The sequence below is a fragment of the Lepisosteus platostomus genome, chromosome 26 (genome assembly GCF_059453375.1).
Source record: "Lepisosteus platostomus isolate fLepPlt1 chromosome 26, fLepPlt1.hap1, whole genome shotgun sequence".
NCBI lineage: Eukaryota > Metazoa > Chordata > Actinopteri > Semionotiformes > Lepisosteidae > Lepisosteus > Lepisosteus platostomus.
The window spans coordinates 8,957,676-8,973,510 of NC_142636.1; the positions used below are offsets into that span (position 1 = coordinate 8,957,676).

Sequence of the window (15,835 nt, forward strand, 5' to 3'; positions counted from 1 at the left end):
TTAAACAAGGGGGGTGAAGGGTCATTGCAGATGGATTTTGCTTTACGGAAAACACCTGTACGATAGAGGGGGGAGAGCCCCAGTGACCTTCTGATATATTTTCACAAGGCTGCCCAGTTTGCTCTTGATTCTCAGATTCAATTAATTGCTTACACTTATATAGCGCTTTTCTAGACACTCCACTCAAAGCGCTTCCCCTCCACCAACACCACCAGTGTGCAGCCCCACCTGGATGATGCGACGGCAGCCATAGTGCACCAGTACTCTCCCCACACACCAGCCCTCAGTGAGGAGGAGATGAAGCCAGGTCAGAGATGGGGATTATTAGGAGGGCCATGATTGGTAAGGGCCAATGGGAAATTTGGCCAGGACACCGACTTAACACCCCTACTCTTTTTGAGAAACACCCTGGGATTTTTAAATAACCACAGAGAGTCAGTACCTCGGTTTTACGTCTCATCCGAAGGACGGCGCCTGTTTACAGTCTAGTGTCCCCCTCACTATACTGGGGCATTAGGACCCACGTGGACCGCAAGGTGAGCGCCCCCTGCTGGCCCCACTAACACCTCTTCCAGCAGCAGCCTTAGTTTTTTTTCCCCCCCAGGTACTGACCACACTCATACCTACTGAGTTTCGGTGGGTTGCCAGTTGTGAGTTGCAGAGTGATACAGCTGCTAACATGCTGGCATTCAGGTTGCCAAAGCAGTAAATCAGAGTAAGCGTTAGAACACTGGACAAATTAAAGTGTATGTTTTTTACAGTCTTTTTACTGTTAATAAGATACAACAATAATAATAATAATAATAATAATTGCTTACACTTATATAGCGCTTTTTCTGGACACTCCACTCAAAGCGCTTTACAGGTAATGGGGACTCCCCTCCACCACCACCAATGTGCAGCCCCACCTGGATGATGCGACGGCAGCCATAGTGCGCCAGAACGCTCACCACACATCAGCTATCAGTGGGGAGGAGAGCAGAGTAATGAAGCCAATTCACAGAGATTGGCTTCACAATAGATCGGGCTGCCGGGCCCTGCTACACATACATGTAAATATTTGCCCAATTCATTCAACTCGTCACCATAGAGCGAAGGGGACGACAACAGAAAGAGGCAGAAGATCGTGACTTAAAAGTATGAACTGCAAACAGCTACTGCAGAACGTGAATCAACAGATTAAAAACAACAGATGCCACATTTTGTAAGAATGCATTAACGGTCTGATCCTCATTTACAAAGTTTTAAATCTTAAGATACAAAAAAGGAAATACGCAGTACAAAAACTCGGCCATCATTGAAAAGGATTTTTTTACTCGGCAAAAAAACTGATAATAAAAAAGGCGTTCGCAAGGCCGTGTCGGTCCGGTCTGTCGAAAGTCAGCCGTAGCTCCTGGACTGGTCTGTGAAGTTCAGGCACTGAGCCGACAGGGGCGTCCGCGCTACCCGGTCAGAAGCGGTCCTTCGGCTCACTGAACTTGCGCCGCTTGGGCGCCGGGGCCTCGTCCTGACTGCAGGGGATCTCGAACAGCGACACCTGCCGGCGAAGCGACACCGGTCCAGCGAGATCGCTCCAGCACAGCGATAGCGCGATTTCATTTGTTTTGGCAAAGTACAAATGTTCATTTTGTTTCAAGCTGAACGGAGCCCACTAAAGGGCCTGTGTGTTTACAGTTACTGAATTGTTCTTCTGATGCGACTTATGGTTTTAAATCGTATTTAAAAAATAATTTACTAATTTTTCTGTCAATGCATTTTTGTCATCTGCCTGTACATTGTGGATTGTTAAGAAATTTGAAACTTTAAGCCCTTCAAACGATCACTTTGAGATGAAAAATAAGAGACCTACAGTTAGCACTGTTACTCGCTTACGGCCACACCACCCTGAACACGCCCGATCTCGTCTGATCTCGGAAGCTAAGCAGGGTCGGGCCTGGTTAGTACTTGGATGGGAGACCGCCTGGGAATACCAGGTGCTGTAAGCTTTTCTCGCCGATATCCACAAGGAGGCGCCAATTCCCCAGTATTTATCTGGTACAATAACGATATGGTCTTATACTGTACGATAGTTTTTTGCAGCAGCAATCACAGAGCCACACAGAAATAAAATCTCCAGAAATGTAAGTAATTCTATTATATGATTATTGTATATAATTCAGTTTAATGGAGATATAAACTGCAAAAGAGCAAGATTTCTGCATGGATGTTTTTCTACTGCTCCAGACCTTGTCATTGCTTTCAAAATATATAGTGTAAGTCTCAAACCTAAAAATAAATAAATGCCCACGAGTGATGTAATCAAATGACATGATAAGCACGTCCTGGAAAGCAAAGATCTCTCACCAGGTACATAAATACTTTGTGACATCTCTGCGGCTGATGAACAAAGCTCTGAAGGAGCAGCAGAGCTCATATTAGAAAACTCAATCACCAGCAAGACTCCCAGGGCCGGACGCAAGAGGTAGCGTTACAAGTGCTGAAACCTGAGCCTGTGCAACAAATACCTTTTACAGAACCTCCTGGGTGTTGCACAAATTCTCACACTCTTAGCTCAGTCACCCAAGTCTTAAAATGATGTGGTATGATATACCAGGCACCTTGGTGTTTCGAATTCTACATCTGAGTGATATGATAATACTGCATCTTAATTCTCTAAGGTTGAAAACTGTAAGCTGCAGGTTCATTCTCAGATGTCTAGATTTGGGTGTAGTACAGTGTTTCTCTGAAGACGTCTGGCTGTGGGGCAGAAAGAGGTCAGGCCTGCCAGTGGAGGGGCGGAGCTGTGTTATGTGGGGGCGTATTGGGGTGTCTGTGCCTTGAACCTCACCGACTTGTTGCTGCTCCTGCTTTTGCCACAAGGGTCTGCTCCCCTCTTCCTCTGATCTGGCTGCTGCAGAGAGAGGAACAGGCTCGTCTCTTACCTCACTAAAAGGCACAAGTTTCTCTTAAGTATTCGAGAATAAGCTAATGAACAAACTACAATGCATAAAAGCTCTAAATCACTAAACTTGGCTATGCAACTCCGGCCAGACAAAAACTAATGATGCAGAGCAAGGGGTATTAAGTCCATCTTCACACCTAGAATTTGGAAATAATTTAGTAAATTATCTGAACAATACTTCCACGCTCGGCACCACGATAGCCTTTGTAGGGGAAGACGCTCTGTGAGGATCATGAAGTAGAGACCAGTATTAAGGTCCCTTTCAGCTCATTGTCCCTAATGGAGTCAATATCGTTTGTTTCACAATTTAAGTAATTTTATTACCGTAGTTGTCCCCAGGAATGCTATCGTTCTTATCATCTGTGTTGACATAAATGAGGAATTATTCTCAACTGAGTCATCTTGGTACATCGTTGATTCAATTTTCTGCTTCTTGTCAAATGAACCAAATGTGAATAATCCAGCTTTTTTAAACTGCTTTGGCAACTCCTCTCTTCACAAGGCTGTAGGTCGGTGATGTTTATGGGAAATGTTGACCAGTGGGGAGTGCCGGAGCTCCAGCTGATATACATACTGCATGGGAAACTCACAGTTAAACCCTGCTCTTACCGGGATCAACCTCATCCGCCCACTCCTGGTTCTGCTGACACTCATTTCCAGGTCAGACGTCTGTCTCACAAGAGAATCCATCTGACAATGAACAAGTAAACAACGTCCGAAGTTGGCATCTCCTGCTGTCGCAGAGAAGCCCTCTGGAGTGCGACATTTAGAGAAGAGGGCTCACATCACCTGCGAGTGCTGGGAGCTGTCCAGTCCCCCTTCAAAGATTCTGAGATCCTGCTGGCAGGCCTGTCTTGCATCTTAAAGATGAGAATGATATTCAAAGGTAAACCACAAATTGTACTGCTTAGTTCTAAAGCTTGCTTCATAATCAGTGGGGCTGTTTTTCAGGTTTTATCCAGTTTAACCCAGCCCATACTGAAAGAAGCGTATTCCTGCATTCAGTTTTAATGCCAAAACTACAGATATTGAGTCATTTTATCACAGCCTCTTGGCAAGATTCATGTGAAAGTTTGAGAGTCTCCGTCTTAATGATTTCTAGTGTTGATCGCAGATTTGTCTTCTGCCCCCACAACCAGGAGGTCTGATGTTCAGAAGCAGGAAAGCGAGACACCGCATCATGAATCCCAGAAATACTCCTTGCTGATCATTCCCCAGGGAACTAACCCCACCTGAATCAGAACAGCTGGCTGTACCTGAATCTTCGGCAACAGTGTTCTCGTTACAGTCTTTTTCGTTTGTGTCTGCTCTCATGGGCTGTTGCTCCTGCGTGAACAGAGAAATTAAAAGGCGGGCTTTTTTTGGAAAGACCTTCACAACTCTATGTACCCGTGACAGATTCCCCTAGTCCTGGCAGCAAAGAGTGGATGATCTGTGCACTTAGATCTTGGGCTAACCCCCGTCTTTATAAGGGGAATTAGGACCTTGGACCCGCCCTGATGTAAACTACCATTCTAGCCTGATTCTGGTCCGTCACTTGCTCCCCTTTCTCCTTTGTTGTTCCCAGTTGGCCTTATGCAGGGGAACTGGCTTCCCAACAGATGAAGCCAATTCCCCTACTGATCTCATGGAAATTTATATGATTCATTTTCTGTTTTTAGTGTCTTTATGCTGCCCTCTGGTGGCCTAACTCAATTGTGACATTCCAAATGCTTCTGCCTGTTACAGTACCTCTATTCTTACCATTTCTGATATTTATTTTATGTTACTTCCCTATTCCAGATCAGGTGGGTAGATAAGAATAACTGGCAATTCAAAATCTGAGACTGTTTTACTCAAAGCAGGATCAATCTTTGCAGATTTTGGGATCTATTAAAAACACTGCATTTTAAAGGGTGATATGTTGTTGAATGCTATTCATTTTGTAAATTTTTCTAAGCAAATTTGTATTTAGTCTTTAATTTTCAGATCTAGAAATCTAAAGCTAATTTGTCAGACAATGTCAGTAGAGAATACTTGCATATCACAAAACGATACAAAATAAGTGAAGAATTCAATATCAGAAAGATGTCCATTTTAAATTCAGTGTTTAGATAGTAATCTTAGTGCTTTGTACTGTAGTGCTTTCACGTTCAGTTACTGTAGACCCTAAACTGACTTGTAGTGGATTGTGAAAAGGGAGCCCCTTTAGGGAAGCAGGCTGCATCTCCCACCTGGACAATGTTCATGCTGCTCTCCTGGGTTTCCTCCATTTCCCCATGGTCCAGCTCCAAAACCTGCCTCTCCTTCTCAGTAGCACCCTCTTCCAGGCCCACCTTTGTGCAAAGAACACAGCCCTCAGAGCTACAGACACAGAAAGACCGGCAGACCAGCGCGGGAGACTCCACACTCCCCACAGCCTGTGACTCTTAGTGCCTTAGATTGACCTCCAGGTTGGGCTGCACTCTGACGAGCTGATCACAGGAGAAGCTGACCACAGCAATCATACAGTACGTCGCTTCCCCATCAATCTACAGCTCTAAAGCTTCTTCTTGACCCATTGAGACGTCATCCCACCATTTCAATCTCAGTTGGGTTTCCCCTTCTGTACTGGGCAAAATTCAGGATAACCATACCTTCCTTGTTACATACATTCCTCCTTTCAGTCTCCACGTTTGGTGGCCTCTAGCAGTGAATATTTTAAGGTAAGATCACTTTATTAGCCATGTACAATTTCTTTTTTTAGGAATTTTAATTTTTGCATACCCCAGCTTGCTCTCCATGAGAGCAAGGAGAGAGAAGCTTAGGGTCAGAGCGCAGAGTCAGCCATTTATACAGCACCCCTGGAGCAGTTGGGGGTTGAGGGCCTTGCTCAGGGGCCCAACAGAGTAGGATTCCTCTGCCAGCAGCAGGATTTGAACCGGCAACCTTCCAGCCACAGGCGCAGATCCTGAGCCACAGTGCCACCCTCCGCCCATTTATAATGTAAAGACATGCTGCAAGCATTTCCTACTGGACGCCAAAAAGATCATAATAACGAGCTAATCAGCCAATCAGACAGTTCCTGACCATCAAAATCAATTGTAGAAAAAAATGTTTTCAGGCCTAAATGCATTCCTCCTTCTACCCTATTTCTCTGGTTTGAATTTGCCAAAACCTGTCAGAGCTCCAAATTTTTTAATCAAGTCCCCTGGTTGTTCCTCCTGATCTAGGTGAAAGAGGCTCTTTTCCTTTAATAAAAAACTCCAATGAGTTAAGTGTCCTTTGTGTGAGCACAAGCACAAGGTTGCGAGGCTTTATGTAACTCTATCCAACACAAAGTACAGCAATGCAGCAGTTATTTTAACAAATACATTAACTTTAAAATCCTACCAGGTATTGGTTGCTACTAGCAACCAAATGAGCAATGAAGCATTTACTGTTTGTCTATGAGATGTGTTGGCAACTGAATTTCTCCCCTGGGGAGAAAACTGTAAACTGTAGATAAACTATCGTATCGAAAGGACTGAATGGCATCCTCTCGAGTGTAAGCTTTCTTATCTTCTTACATAACGTCTTATGTGGGGAATCTACAGGGAACCACTCTAGAAAGCAGGGCATTGTGGGATTATCTTCATGTGTTGCAGGTACGCTGCATCGATGCCACACCTGCTCCAGCCGGTCCTTCTCTGTGGTCACCTTCAGCTTCAGCGCGTGGAAGGGGGTGACCACCTCCCCCACGGTCAGGTGCACAGGCGTCCCCTCGAACAGCATGCTGGTGCTGACCCCTTCCTTGAACCCAGGGGGCTGGTAGTCCTGTGGAGTCACTGAAGGTGGGAGGGGAGCATACAGACATAAATATAAAGAAAGAAGCAGTTTTTACCAGTTTGAATGACGTTAGCGGCAGTGTATAACTTATGAGGTTCACGAAGATCAAAGTAAGGGAAAATGAAACACTGAGATCGTTTATGACACAACAGATTCACAGCAGTTCAAATAGATTTATAAACACAGAAGCCAACTCAGCGGGCCTATCAGCTTTCTCCTCTCACAAACACAGGTAGCTCCTCAGGCTGCTACCATTACAAAGTGCTCTCAGCTAACAGGGTGTTTAACAGAAAGCACTGCTTCTTCTGTGTGGAGTCTGCATGTTCTCAGCATGTAGGTTTCCTCTGGGCGTTCCGGTTTCCTCCCACACTCCAAAGAAATGCTGGTGGGTTAATTGGCTTCTGTAAACAACTGGCCCTGGTGTGAGCCTGCCTATGCCTGCGTCTGTGTGTGTGCGCTGTGATGGACTGGCGTCCTGCCCAGGGTGTACCCTGCCTTTGCACCTGTTGTGAGCTGGGATAGTCTCCTTCTCCCCCGAAACCCTGAATTGGAAGAAGGGGTTAGAAAATGGCTGGATGGATATGAGTGGAGCGTCTATGGACCGCCCTTATTTAAGGACGGGTCGACGGGGGTGAGCCGGCTCCCGGTGGGGAAATGACCTTCGTCGTAGTAGTAGAGCTTCATGTTCAGGCAGACGTCGCTCGGGAGCGGCCCCAGGTGCTGCATCAGCACGTACAGCCGGCGAATGAGGAGGATGCTTGCCGCCTTCGTATTGCCGCTACAGGACAGCTTCAGCTCACTCCGCTTGGTGCTGCTGCAAAACACATCGAGAGGAAAGGGCTCGCTAGCTACCCGGGCGACGCCGACGTCACTGGCGTAACGATCTCCCTCCGCTTTTAAGAAATAGCTCTTTAGGCGTTATGGATTTAAGGAGTATAAACGTGACTAATGATCAATGTATGTAACAGGGCCAAAAAAAAAGAAACATTTGAGAAACCTTTTTTATTCAGTTCTTTTTAACAATTTTTGGTATCACCCAGTTCTTTTCTATTTTATGCTCAATCAATTTGGTATCAGTTTGTGCAAGACTTCGTCACTTTTACAGCTTCGGCTCCTGTACCAAACAGGAACGAAACGATTCCTGCAGGAAAGGTCCAGATGCAGATGCACACCCTGCGGGCTCCAGTGCCTTACAGGAGAGCTCGTACTGATTGGGAGAGTGGGCGTGTCTCTTTGATGTCACTGCACTCTAAGCGGACAGGAATGTGGCTCACTAAAGACAATCTCACCTGTACATCGATAATGGGAGAATCCCAGTCATGGGCCAACTATACATATGGTGCACAATCTGAACCGTGGCGTTCAGCTCCGAGTGCCTTTACCATTTGAGCCATTCAGAGGCCCTTAACTTCTTGTAAGCCACCCAGCACTTTGGTACTGGCTGCCACCATATCTCTGTCAGTGTTAAAACCTACCTTCCAAAATCCAGCTGTGGTCCCTCCCTGTCGTATTTGATTTTAAACTGATAGCACTCTGTCACTGTCTGGAAATGAAATAGGTGCCATCTTATAAAAACAGATAACGGAATCTGGCTGAGCTGTTGCAGAGATTAACTAACTCTAACACTTGCTAACGAACTGCTTCTGCCATAAGAGTAGATTAACTTAAAATATGCTGTAGAAAATAGAAGTTCATATAAATGAATTGGAAATAAAGTGCTTCTTATACCTCAGGGCTGTCTTTATCGGCAAAGATCTGGGGAAGAAAGGTAGATGTCGAATGCATTTTGCAAACTTTGGTTCAAAATGGTGAAAGAAACAAAATTGCATTTCATAAATGGTTCATACTTACTGAGAGAACAACCATTCGCAACTGAAAAATGACAAAAAATAATACTTTAAGCCGAGTCAAAACAAGTTGAGTTAAAATATCTTATAGTAAACAAAGGAAATTCAAACACTTCTCAAATGGTTTCTACACACAAAACTGGAGAAACCAGTAGCACAACATTCAGTAATGTACTGTAACACTGATACTTCTATGGCTAAAGAATAAGTCAAGACACAGCAACTGTAAGTAAGAATTCCATTGTACCAGTACCGGTTACATATGGCAATAAAGTTCAAGTTCAAGTTCAAAGATAAGTACACTGCCATAACAAAGTCTTAAATATCTTCTGCTCTGTCAGAAGTTAAACCTAATGCAAGCTATGAGCACCTACTCTCATAACACCTACGCCTGTCACTAACACAGCTTAATTTGAGTGACAAGAAACTGATCTTAAGAATCATCCAGGTGGGGCTACACATTGGTGGTGGTGGAGGGGAGTCCCCATTACCTGTAAAGTGCTTTGAGTGGAGTGTCTAGAAAAGCACTATATAAGTGTAAAGAATTATTACTAAATGTCTTGGGCTCTCTTTTACAAAGTACCCGGACAAGGGTTTCCCATATATTTTTGATATTGATAAAATGATATTCCCAAAAGAAGAGGCAAAAATATTACAATGAAACAGAAATTCACCTTCATGCATCCGAGAAGTACCTCTTGTATCCTCTATAGAAAAAGGCCCTCATCCCCAAACACGAACGATTATGAAGCCCACAGATAAAATTGAGGACAACTTTAATTGAGAAGGGAGCAGCTCAGTCCCTGGGTGTTAAAAAGGCCACCCCTCCCCCAACACATTAACTGGTGCAGAAGCTAATGTTTCTACATCGCCCGTGGTTTTAAACTGAGGAAAGAGTGGAAGTGACGAGGCGAACTAGGATCCCTTGTGAGCACGGCTGTATCAGGGAGACACGGCTGCTGTGTTGGGTTAATGCACTGAAGCACTGAGGCTGCTCTTCTCCACCAGGAAAAGACGTTGCTCTGCTGCAACGTGCAGGTCAATACAACTAAATATTCTAAACCGCAGCATGGATTGCAAAGCTCCTCCAGAACAGGCCTGGGTATTAACACCAATTCTAAGATTAGGTACTTTCAAAACAAAAACTCAATTAGCAGCCGCGTGCATGAAAGGGAACTTACTGAGCACCAGGTACTCTGCAGCAGCTGAGTTACAGGCAACAGAAGTCTTGAATTCCCTCTCAGACAGTGGATGGAGGATGAGGAGATTCAGTAACTATGCTGAGGGAGAAACTCGCTGAGCCAGCGGCGTAGCAAAACTGCTCAACCAGCATCCTTGGCATTAATGTACGTCATCTATTCTTTCATTTTCTAATCACTTCTTCCAGTACAGGGTTGCGGGTCAGCCAGCAGGCAACGGGCAGAAAGCAGGGCACACCCAGGATGGGACACCAGTCCATCGTAGGGCAGACGCGAACACACTCACACCAGAGCCAATTTTCCCAGAAGTCAATTAACGCACTCGTACGTTGGACGGTGTAGTATGTCGTATGTCGGACGGTGGGAGGAAACCGGAGCACTTGGGAGGACACCCAGGCAAACATGAAGATAACATGCAGACTCCACACAGACAGCACCCTGGGTCTGGAATTGAACCCAGGGCCACAGGGCTGTGAGGCAGCAATGCTCACTACTGTACTGCCATAGGAGTTTTAGAATATCATAAAATGAGAGCAGTAAATTACAGTCCTAGCACACTTACGTATCTTTTCTGGAGAGCATCATAGCATCCCTGCATCCTGTGAAGAAATAAAACCTTCAATCACAAAAGTTATTTTGCATCCTTTGTGCCTCCCACACACTAAAACTGACACATCGATGCTTCCCAAAGCGCCGCTGTTTATTTTAGTTGCCACCGAGGAGCAGAAGAGCTGAAGTAAGACTCTGTGCTATCGTCAGGCGTATTTATTTGTGCGCGTGGGCCAGGATCGGGAGGTGACTGAACAAACAACAAACTGAGAAACAACGCTGGCGATTCGGCACAGTCACTGACCATTTTACAACCTGGGTTGATCCCGGGCAGCTCCTGTCTTCCTTCAGGATCTTGAAACACTGATCTAAGAGACAGCAGACAGGAGAAAATAAAATGAGGCCAAGAGCAATCAACAGAAAGCTAATGGCCTTCTTCATTACTCCCACGACAGTGTAGTTAGGACTGGGAGAGAGGTGACTGTGGGCTGTAAAATCACACAGCAGGGAGCCATACAAGCACCAAAGACAACAGACTACATGTTTAATCAAAGGTACTCTGTATAAGGCCTCACGTCATGGGATTCATCTTCCAACAGTCTTTCAAAAATAACTGCACTGGATTAGGAAAGCGAACAGGATGTTAATGAGTCACTGGCCAAAAAAAAACAAAACTTCATTAGGTTGAAACCATAACACATTCAAGGTAACCAAAAGTTGTTGTTGTTTTTTTTTTACACATTTGATGCTGTTAAAAATAAACTGGAGATGAGATCATACTGTGTGTTAGGTCACGCTGCAGTATGTGAATTTCATGTGATTCTGAAACATTGCTGGATTATTTTTTAATACAAGAGAGAGGCCATGAAGTGTTGTCTCAAAAGGCTGAAACGATGAAAAACACAACTGCTTCTTCATACTTCCTCTTAAGACCTGCTTATTATTAAACAGGCCTATCTGCACAATGAAAACAGACGTGATGTACCATAAACAAACCGCAGATAAGATGCGTCACCTGTTCTCTCAATATCAGTTCTGCTGACGTGCATTTATTACATGCCCTACGGTTCATTTTGCACGCTATTCACTTACAGTATCCTCAGACATTCATCGGAACAAAGTATTTGCTGGCAGCTGGCAGCCATATCACCCTGCAACTCACAACTGGCAGCCCACTGAAGCTCAGCAGGTGTGAGCCTGGTCAGTACCTGGGTGGGAGACCTCCTGGGAAAAACTAAGGTTGCTGCTGGAAGAGGTGTTAGGGGGGCCAGCAGGGGGCGCTCACCCTGCGGCTCATGTGGGTCCTAATGCCCCAGTGTAGTGACGGGGACACTATACTGTAAACAGGCGCTGTCCTTCGGATGAGACGTAAAACCGAGGTCCTGACTTTCTGTGGTCATTAAAAATCCCAGGGCGTTTCTCGAAAAGAGTAGGGGTGTAACCCCGGCATCCTGGCCAAATTTCCCCATCGGCTGTTATCAATCATGGCCTCCTAACAATCCCCCTCTGTGAATTGGCTTCATTACTCTGCTCTCCTACCCACTGATAGCTGGTGTGTGGGGAGCGTTCTGGCGCACTATGGCTGCCGTCGCATCATCCAGGTGGGGCTGCACACTGGTGGTGGCGGAGGGGAGTCCCCATTACCTGTAAAGCGCTTTGAGTGGAGTGTCCAGAAAAAGCGCTATATAAGTGTAAGCAATTATTATTATTATTATTATTATTTGCATTTTTAATCATTGCGATCCTGAACTCATAAAGAAATACACGCCCTTAAAAATATTTGCTAGGTTAATCATTTGAAAAACATCAAACTTTCAACCCCCCCCTCGCCATTTCACGATAACCACTTGGGCGCTTGATTTTGGCCTAACAGAATCTCACTTCTCCCTGCGGTGCTGCAGTCGAACAATTCTGAATCAAGAGCTGTCCCTTCGCTTTCACATCCCAGCAAATAGACCTGCTCCTGGCACTTTTACCTTCCACGTATTTGGTGCCGTAGGCTCTCTCCGGAAAGAGTCCCCGCAGGTAGGTGATGCAGGACACGGCGATGGCCATCAGCTTCTTGACCAGCGCCAGAGACTGCTGCTCACTGGACACCACAGTGGGGAACACCTGGGAGACCTGCGGGGTGCCAGCACACGACAAGCTGTTCCACCGTCTGTTTCCCGATCGCAGCTCCTCTGTCAGTACAGCAGGACTCAGCCCAATACTACACTAACTCCTGTCCCTTCTATCATATTGTTTGGGCTAGTTTATTAGGTCAGACCGGAGCGATGATTCATTTCTTCAAGTTTATGATCTTCTAGATGCATTTTTGGGGGGGCGGCACACAAAAGTGGGTCTCTAGACTCGTGACTGGTGGGTTGCGGGTTCGAGTCCCTGCTGTGACACCCACTGTCATAACTTGAATAAGATGCTTTACCCCAGTAGCTCCAGTGCAACGTGCTGTACAGCCAACCAGCTGTATGAATGCGGAGAGACACTGGAATGGACTGGTGTCCCATCGGGGGGGGTTGTCCTCTCTGCTCGTTTATCACCGTGGAAACCAGGATGAATTCTGAACCAATCAGTGCTTCAAATTACAGTACTAAATGCATTTACATATTAACTGTTGTTTTCATTGATTGCTTTGAAATAAGCCATCTCTGATAAGGGATTCATAGAAATAATAACATATAACTTTAGTGTCCATCCAAAAGAGGGGGTGAGGGGCTTGTCATTGGCATCACCATACAACCCAACAAAAAACAAATATCTCTCAACATACAATAAACACATTAAAAAGAAACAATAGTCTTTGACATGAAACAATACATATACTGTAAATACAACTCACTCTGCCGTTATTACACTAATCTGATAGCTCCATAGAGGAAACAGTAACTTTGCTACATTTTATATACCAACTGCACAGGGAACAAAGGATTTCTTGTATACATTATACTGCACCCTTCTTTATAATTATAATAATATTAATAGTAGGGATCGAGTTAATTATTAAAGAAGAGAAGTGTATCCTCAATTTCTATAAAGCAATGGGACGTAAATTAAAGTTTGGTCCCAAAAAAAACTGAGACATGCAACACTTAACTCACCACAGTACAATTATTTTGGCTTGATTCTGAAAGCCTCTGGTCTCTTGGCCTTTGGCTGTTAGAATTTCAAGTGCAGAATTTGTGATTATTAAATGCAGGGTCTTTTAAAGTGGTGCAGCAGTGTTGCTCATAACTCAGTTGTGGTTTCAGGGACCACATGATGTACCCCTGCTTAGAATGATCCTATAAAACCATCCAGACCTAGAAACGGGAACAAAGTGAGGTCGCTCTGGACGAAAGCACGAACTGAACAAGTCAGTAATAAGCCAGGCGTGTGCTTCAACCAATCATCATTTCAACAGCCAACAGATTTCTACAGCACTCGACACGAACCGTTCAGAAAACGAAAGAAACAAAATCCTTCTGACACGAACAGACTGAAGAGACGCGTGAAAAACATTTTTTAAAATATCACTATCGATATCAAAATCTCAGAATTTTTCCAACGATTTATATTGCGATAGCCAAATACAAAAGAGGTCTAGATTTAAATATATATATTAATAATAAATCACAGTTCCCAAACTTTACCGCGGCCGTCTTCTGCAGCTGAGCCGTTGCCATGGCGACAGGACGACACCGTCTCCCTGAAAAAGCCGAGAGCCGGAGTGAACGCAGTTAAATCCCAAGGCAATCAACCCCCCCCCAAAAAAAGGTTTGAGTGAAACCAGGGAAAGTGATGCACTGAGCCGATCGCCCTCTCTCGTCTGTGGACGGCCTGCTAAGCTCGGTCCCGACCCGCCTGGTTAGCCCCCGCCAAAGGAAACACGCTCTTAAAAAAGTCCGTTAATTTAAAAGTCCGTTAATTAAAAACAAAAACACGCAGCGGCACTGCTGCGCCTTCATCCTCCTTAACCCCCCACGTCACTTCGAGAAATCGCTTTAATCGCCTTTTAACCGTGTCAAGTGCCACGGTAAAACACGAGGGGGAAACCGCAGCTGAAATGCTGTCATGTCATTTCTCTCTCCCTTTATGTCTACCGATTTGAGGCTTTATGGTGGAAGACTATACATTCTAAAAGACGTAAATCACACCTGTTAATGAATTTAAAAAACAGGTCAATATAACAATCTAACGTAACTGTAAAATGGGTACGGGCGGATGGCAACATTACATAACATCTACTGTACATCATCGCCATATTATATAACATCTACATTTTGAGCGATACATCTTGAAACCCGAAAGGTATTTAGAAATCGCACTTTGGCTGTAAAACATGTCATGGCCATACCCTTAAAAACAGTTTTTTCTTTTCCTAGAAGATGCGGTAACTACTCCCCGCTCGAGATCGCGAGCTGGCTCCGGCCCTCGCACTCACTCGCGCTTCCCGCCAAACGTCAGGGTCGCGAACGGAAATGACGTCACCGGAGACCCCTATCAAGTGCAATACTGTACAGTTCGATACTTCACAGAATTCGTTTCTCGAACTTTTATTGACCATCAAATCATACAACCAAAAGAGAAAAGGTATCCGAAAAAGATAAGTGAGCAGAAAAAAATTACAAACCTGAACACAAATTAACATTTCATAAAAATCTTTTTTTTTTGGCTTTGTGAATATGTTATCTACCCAAAATGTTATATAATCTATAGAACACTGGACTATAGATGTCTATAGGAATACATTATCGGCGAAGGAGAAAATAATTCCATCCTATCTCACCAATTAAGAGTTTTTTTAATGGTATTAACTTTCTATATCCCATTTTGTTCTGCAAAGAAATCGGTGACTAGCAGTATCAGTGATTGAAAATATATCCAAATGCCTTCTTGTAATTCTCCTTACTATCATATGAATTGTGCCAAGGGGGTTAGAAACGTCAAAGTAAATTATAGTCTGTTTCCCTCTATTCAGGGTATTAAAATTAATTTTAATAACTGAATAGTTACTTTTTTAAAGGTTACATAATCACAGAGTGGTTCTTTTTTTAAAATCCTTTCTCTTCCAGACGCGTCACGCAAATTAATCGGACCTGCTGAATTATTACAGGTATTGGTTTGAGCAATCCCACTCGAAATGAAATAATTCGTGTTCATTAATTTTAACTCCTACCTACAGTTTGGTTCATGGGAAGGATGCTCAGCCAGTTGTAGCCTTGTTTGACATTCGTATTTAATATGCGATAACTGTGACCTGTTTTTTTAATTAAACCCATTAGACATCCGACTGGGTTAGGTTAATCGTTTTGATAAACCTGTTTGCTAATTCCGTTAAGTAACACCCCACATATTCACCATAACCCTTGCGCACCCTTAATCTGTGTAAAGCAATTTCGAGTTCACAGAGGAGAGCCGTTTCAGTGGCGTTCAATTTTTCCTTTGTCGCTATTGGCTGGACTAGTGTCAATCATCCCAAAAACCCTCTTATTCTGGCCTTCCATTGGCTCTCCATCGACATCTGGCGGGGTAACTCC

At 44.4% G+C, this 15,835-nt stretch overlaps 1 protein-coding gene and 1 non-coding gene across 7 annotated transcripts; one reads left to right on the top strand and one right to left on the bottom strand.

Moving 5' to 3' along the window:
- Positions 1-749: 749 nt before the first annotated feature.
- On the bottom strand, positions 750-15,807 carry hormad1 (HORMA domain containing 1). 6 transcript variants are annotated; one of them, XM_088621142.1, is made up of 16 exons: positions 15,479-15,805; positions 13,949-14,004; positions 12,299-12,443; positions 10,627-10,690; positions 10,336-10,372; positions 8,579-8,599; positions 8,456-8,482; positions 8,203-8,270; positions 7,387-7,541; positions 6,569-6,726; positions 5,155-5,256; positions 4,198-4,267; positions 3,731-3,801; positions 3,551-3,631; positions 2,828-2,890; positions 750-1,537 (listed from the first exon to the last, which is right to left on the bottom strand). In XM_088621142.1, exons 2-16 carry the CDS (start codon positions 13,979-13,981, stop codon positions 1,451-1,453), a joined length of 1,182 nt encoding a protein of 393 aa, XP_088477268.1. In that variant the 5' UTR covers positions 13,982-14,004; positions 15,479-15,805; the 3' UTR covers positions 750-1,450. The 6 variants fall into 6 exon arrangements, with proteins under 6 accessions (XP_088477268.1, XP_088477265.1, XP_088477267.1 ...); XM_088621139.1 differs by having other exon boundaries at positions 15,475-15,805; XM_088621141.1 differs by lacking the exon at positions 15,479-15,805 and adding an exon at positions 14,653-14,784.
- Positions 1,867-1,985, top strand: LOC148639978 (5S ribosomal RNA). Its single transcript, XR_015930741.1, has one exon. It is a non-coding gene; the product is annotated as a 5S ribosomal RNA (ribosomal RNA).
- Positions 15,808-15,835: the final 28 nt, after the last annotated feature.

Coding starts and splice junctions, on each gene's coding strand:
- hormad1 (XM_088621139.1), bottom strand. CDS start 15,577: ATGGGTTTAATTAAAAAAACAGGTCACAGTTATCGCATATTAAATACG. Junction 8,600..10,335: donor ATGCTCTCCAGAAAAGATAC/GTAAGTGTGCTA, acceptor GTCATTTTTCAG/TTGCGAATGGTTGTTCTCTC. Junction 2,891..3,550: donor GGCGGATGAGGTTGATCCCG/GTAAGAGCAGGG, acceptor CTCTCTCTGCAG/CAGCCAGATCAGAGGAAGAG.